This window comes from Lissotriton helveticus, chromosome 9 (genome assembly GCF_964261635.1).
Source record: "Lissotriton helveticus chromosome 9, aLisHel1.1, whole genome shotgun sequence".
NCBI classification, from domain to species: domain Eukaryota; kingdom Metazoa; phylum Chordata; class Amphibia; order Caudata; family Salamandridae; genus Lissotriton; species Lissotriton helveticus.
Window position 1 is genome coordinate 741405075 of NC_136070.1, and position 6109 is coordinate 741411183.

Sequence of the window (6109 nt, forward strand, 5' to 3'; positions counted from 1 at the left end):
ACATTTATAGAGCGCTAACTGCTTCCCGAAGTTGTCCTGGCACTAGGTAAGTCGGAGCAGGCCCCGAGCAGGCAGGGGAGCCCACTGAAAGCCAAGAAGTCTTTTGAAAGGACTTGAAGATCTCTGGAGATGAGTCGCCTAGCCTTAGCAACGGCCAGCCGATGTGGTACACGGGTGCTGTAGGCACTAAACACTACAATTTGAGCGGGCGAGCAGATGGGTAGGTCATCATGGTTTTTATAAATCTGTTATTGAGCACAATGGTCTCTTCAACCTGCCTCGGCTACACCAACATCCATAGATTAGAAGAACAAGCCTTGTCAACAAATGTTCTACTTCTGTCTGAGGGCGTATTATAGCTGTGACCGGTGTTGAACAATATTCGCAGTGCGACACCCAGACTACAAATCGAACTGATGAACAAGTTACTTAACTTCAGTAAGACCTTATCTGGTAGAAACTACAGACCATATGTTTAAAAGCTATGTGGGATTGTGCACTTTACATGTGCACCACTGTTTTTGGAGTGCATCGCGGGGGGGGGGGGTGTCTTAGGCCAATAGGCAGCCTTGGTTTTGCATTTCCAAATTCGCGATTTCCTATCAGGAAATTGCAAATTTGGAAATGCAAAAATAAATCATACCTATGGGCCTTTAGACCAATAGGAACGAATCGTTTAGCATTTCGTAAATAGTTATTTCCTAATAGTGATTACTATTCTGTAGGAATCGCTATCAGGAAATCTATTTCTGTACGTTGCATTTTGTATTTACAAAGTAGTGGTTTCTTGGGATTCGCTATTTAGGAAATGCTTAGTGGAACTTTTGTACATATGGTCCTCTATCTAGCCCAAGATTACTTACCTTTGAATTGCCCTCAGGCGTCAAGACTGGATCCGTAAGTTTGTTTGTGAGCAGTACCCTGTGTGCAAGTAGGTGGGGTCGATTGGCTCAGAATGCGTCGGCGGCGTTGATTGCACAGGAAATGACATTGTTATACCTATATCGGTTACATCCAGGCACGCTGATATCAGTTTCTTTTCACGGATTTCCAAACCAGAAGCGCAGAGCCAAGAAGAACGCTGACCACTGTGTGTCAAAACTAACGCTGTCCCTAGAAATCTGTTCGCAGAGCGGGGAGGATGGGTGGGTCCGTAAGGAATCTGCGGCTAGATATAGTCTGTGCCAGATAAGGCGTTACTGAAAGTAAGCAACTTGTTAATCTGAGAGAGACTTCTAACCACAGATGCCTTACCTTCGAATAGATACCCACGCAATACCATCCTGGAGGAGGGTCTGCGAACTAATTTCATATGAGAAAAGCCTGCAAGACCGAATGGGCAAAGAGCCCATCCCTGCGGACCTGACTGTCCAGTCAGTAATGTTTGTTAAATATGCGCAGAGTAGCCCACGTTGCTGCTTGACAAATATCCAGGACTGTAAATCCACATGCTAACACGGTGGTCGCAGGTTTAGCTCTGGTGGAATGAGCTCATAAACCCTCAGGGGGTTGCTTCTTGGCCAGTGAATTGCAGGTTTTGATGCAGAGCACGACCCATCTAGAGATGGCCACTTCTGCACCACCCATCCTTTCTTCGTAATAACATACCCATTGAAAAGTTGGTCGTTCACCCAAAGTTTCCATGTGTGATTACGATAGAATGACCAAGCTCTTTTTGGGTCTAGACAGTGGTGTCAATCCTCTTCTTTAGAGGGATATGGCGGAGCATAAAAGGTAGGCATGGTGATAGACTGGCCTACATGAAAAGAGGTACCACTTTTGGTAGAAAGGAGGTCCTTGTCCGGAGAACCAATTTGTCAGGGTAGGCGGCTTAGATGATCAGGCCTGCAGATCACTCACTAATTGCCACAAGGAAGGCTGTTTTCAGTGTAGGAAGACTGAGTGGACAATTGTGGGGAGGCTCAAAAGTAGTGCAAATTAAAAAAGACAAAACTAAATTAAGGTTCCACTAAGGCATAATGAATGGTGTAGGAGAGAAGAGAGGAGTGAAACCTTTGAGAAACCTATGTACAATAGGGGACTGGAACAAAGAAGGTTGGAGAGGCAACCGCAAGAAGGCAGAAATGGCAGATAGCCCTTAAGAGTGCCCAGAGCAGAGCTCTGCTGGGCAAGGGATAGAATGAAGGTAAGATTTCAGAACTAGGAGCAGAAAAGGGACTAAATATTTTTTTGTGCTCACCATGTGTGGGAAAGTACGATTTGATTTCATGGTCGCCCCCACTTTTTGCTGGTGTCATTATGTTTTCTGGCTAGTCTGACTGCGATCCTGCTAATCAGGATCGCGGTCTCTGTGCTTCTTCCCTAAATGGGACATGGTGAGTACTTGGGTACACTCTAAATTGGCTACTGGTGTGCCCTAATAAGTCCCTAGAATATGGTACTAAGGTACCCAGGGCATAGGTACACCAGGGGTCTCCCATGAGCTGAAGCATATATTATGCCACCCATGAGAGACCACTCAAATTGTGACTACAGGCCTGCCTGACTACATTCTCATAGCGTGAAGATAAAATGCAGTGAAAAAGGAACAACGATGCTTATGATTGGAAGTCCTGAAGAAGAATAGGTATAGCTGAGGGTATCCATAGAGCGGCAACGCTGGAAGGTAAATGATTTTGATATTTTCTGACTACATTAGACTGATCAATAGATGGGCAACAGCTATACAATATCCCAAAAACTCTGTTGGCTTCCTTATGACACCCGGCAAGATGAACGTTGTTTGAGGAGTGTCTGCATGCATCTTCCAGCAACTGGAGGCAGCAGATTAATTACTGGCTAATGTGTGTGCTAGTTCGGAGATCAGTCACAATTGTTAATCCAGGGACTATATGATGTCACTTTTTCATGATGTGTGAGACATTTAACTCCACATTAAGCACAGGCAGTATGGAGGGTGATGGTGTTTATATATTACAGAACATGTGCAGACATTTGAATAAGAAATTGCTCTTCTGTTTTTTGCCTCATCTCCTTTCCCCTTCTTTTGGGTGTGTGCAGGTTTGTCTGGATATATCTTACACTCCAAGTCAAATTCTAAGATGTCAGCAGTGTGTTTTGAGTGATACTTTCTTATCGGGCGTATTGTTGTTAACTGTGATAAAAATGTTAAAACAAAAAAAGTTGGTTGACTGCCTTCTTCCAAGTCATAATTCTTTCATCCTTCCCTTGATGTCTGTAAGGAATACCATCCCTTGTTTATACACATAAAGAGCCCACACATCCATAAGAGCATTTCATTTGGTATAAAGCATTTATTTCAGGATTTGCATGTTTCTGCACTGCCTGTTTGGGTTCATCACTCAGTGTTCTTTCTCTTCCATAGCTATAATGAAAGCAGTAGCATGATGGAAGATAAGTCCAAAACAAAGTCGGGGCTCTTTATTTCTCGTGCCAGACTGTAAGGATGCCTCTAATTCAATTCAGCCTTCTGAGAATATATTGTAGGTGTTCTTACCGTAGTTCAGTGTCTTTATGGCTGTCATTCCTTATGGCTCTCACACCTCCTGTAGGAAAGGTTGTGATTACTACTCTGTTTCTTGTATATGAATATTAATTAGTATCTCATGATAGTGAAGCAAAGGTTACTTATCAGTGAGGCTAATTCTCAATTAGGGTTACTTACCTCTGACAATAGTTCGCCATCAGGAAATCTTTCAACAACCATTCTTCCTCCCTAATGGAGCCACAGGAATGAAATGTGCTTGGTCCTATGTCCTTGAGTACATGAACAAAATGAAAAGCAGGACTAGGGGTTCATTATCTTGTATACTGTGATTGTGACTGACCTTGGATATCTTTGTGAGGCAGCATGCATATGAAAACTACTTTTGTTTCTTTTAAAAAGGACACTTTAAGTTCTTTCATCTAGTAAACCCATTATTAATTTCTACTTTTAGCGTGTTATTTCTTTGTACCGCTGCATTAAAAGTGAAGAACGTAAAGCTGATGTTCACTTTACCATGCCATTGTTTCTAGTCTTTTTCTGGAGGCGTGTGTTTTACCTCCTTCTTAGATGTCTTATAGGTGGATGCGTTCATTTTTAAGGACTTTAATGAATATAACCAAGAAATTAAAAAATTTTGTTTAGACTAATACCTTTCCATTGGCACTGATGAGCTGTCTGAGATGGCTAGATAATAGATGATGGCTTCCCATAAGGAATTCACCATATAAAAGATGCCGATCTTTGCAAGGCAGTCACACATACATTTAGTTTCTCCCAGGGTGGAAGTCCATAATTTAAGGAAACTTTCTGTGAGATCTTGTGGCCAGTAATATCAGATTTGCTACCATCAGCGGGATATAGACATAGGGAAATAATATACTTTGGTTAAAGCTACACGATCAAAGAGCATCTTTATTGATGTGTAAGTAGTTAACCTGCATTTGTAACTACTAATGGTTGATTTAGAGTTGAAGAATCTGAGGTCAATTGTGGCAAAACCTACATCTTAGGGAAGTTTGTTTGATTAGTTAGTACCTGTTTAACAGAAGAATAAGGAGTTGTTGTGTAGTTGCTAGTCAGAAAGGCACTCATTATTCATATGGAACGATTTAGAGGCTAATAATACTGGATACCAAATATATGTACACTAAATATATGTCCCTCAGTGAATGAAGATTCAGTTTTGCTTATTTTGATGTATCTCCTTTTTGCTTTCTTTCCCTTCAGGTTGAGTCATCACCATCCACAGAACGGCAGATGTTAATAAAGATTGAGGCCCCCAAAGCTCATCTCCGTATCCTCTTTCCCATCCCAGACCTGAGGCCAGATGTGGCGTGTCGGCCATGGGTTGAGAGAGCCATTCGTAAAGAGTGCCTGACTTTGGAGTTTAGCGATGTGGACTTTCAGACCAACTTCAGAAGCACAACCGATGACCAAACAAAACCCACCAAGTTGGAGTTCACTTTCACTGATGTCCATGGTAAGTATAGCAGTTGTAATTTGATGTGGTCTCTGCTTATTTTGGGGTGGGTAACACCTACCATACATAAAGGCTTTAGAGGTTTCGTTTTATTATGTGGAAAAATCCTTGCAAAATATTTGCCTAGCTTACAAACCTTTAAGAAATGTAATTAGTTACACAAGAATGCATGTGAGGGTTCTGTCATACATTAAACAAAAAAGTACTCCTAAGGAGTTTCCAGCAATATTAGAAATCTACAGTTTTAGTCAATGTGATGTTTTTGCAATACAACACATCACCCATCGACTTGTCAGTCTACCTTTCCTTCTTACTGATCAATCTAGTGATATCAGGATAAATAAATTTTTGTGGAAATTATAAGGCCATCTTTATTTTTAAACTGGGCTACACCTGTTCATGTTCGTGTTCTGTGTGGAAAAATGGGTGTACTATCGTGTTGCTTATTTATAAGTGTAGTTCACAAACCTTTACTATCACTTAGAATTATTGTATAAAGTGAGAAATATTTTAATGGCATAATGCCAGCTTGGAGTTCTTTTACAGAGTATTATTTTACATGGTGTTTCAGTATCAGTGTTTGTATTGAACAATTTCAAATTGCAATTGCAGCTTGTATCCTCCCCTCTTTACCTGCGCTTGGCAATTTCTCGCAGAGCATAATCACTCTCTTCTACTGTGCTGATGCTCTGTACCCTATATGATCAAGGGAGCTTTTTAGATCTCGGCTAAACAGCACTTGTGCTGTCTCTTTGAGACATGTTGTATATTCTTTGTGGCCTTTAGTCCGCCCATAGGCTTCCCGTTTGCTGGCTCCATCGTCGCTCTCCTATTTCCCTCCATTTGTCCATGGTGTGCTTTTTAATGTCTCTTCCTGTGTTTAGCTATGCCTGAGAGCAGGGACCAAGTACTAGATCAATCCACTGGTCACCATTTTAGCATATGCTTTAGGAACTGCTTTTTTCTTTGTTGAAAATCAATTCACACAATCCTGTTTTCACTCCCTTTGAGCCCTGCTCCCTTTCTGTAAACAGGCCTGTAAATCTTGTTCTTATCTTATCAAATTTGCTGTGCATTCAAACACTGAGATCAAATGTCAGACACTGTATTCCGAGGGCGCCAGTTTCATCCCCCAAACCCATCCCGCTTCGATGCTTGTT

At 41.6% G+C, this 6109-nt stretch overlaps 1 protein-coding gene across 1 annotated transcript in view; it reads left to right on the plus strand.

Annotated features, from left to right (window-relative positions):
• The window catches only part of LOC144783273 (autophagy-related protein 2 homolog A-like), a 397715-nt gene extending 391872 nt beyond the window's left edge, over nucleotides 1-5843 (plus strand). The window contains exons 15-16 of the mRNA XM_078662337.1: nucleotides 4697-4953; nucleotides 5834-5843. Coding sequence (XP_078518463.1) covers nucleotides 4697-4953; nucleotides 5834-5843 — 267 coding nt within the window. The remainder of the gene's footprint in view (nucleotides 1-4696; nucleotides 4954-5833) is intronic.
• The last annotated feature ends 266 nt before the right edge of the window (nucleotides 5844-6109 follow it).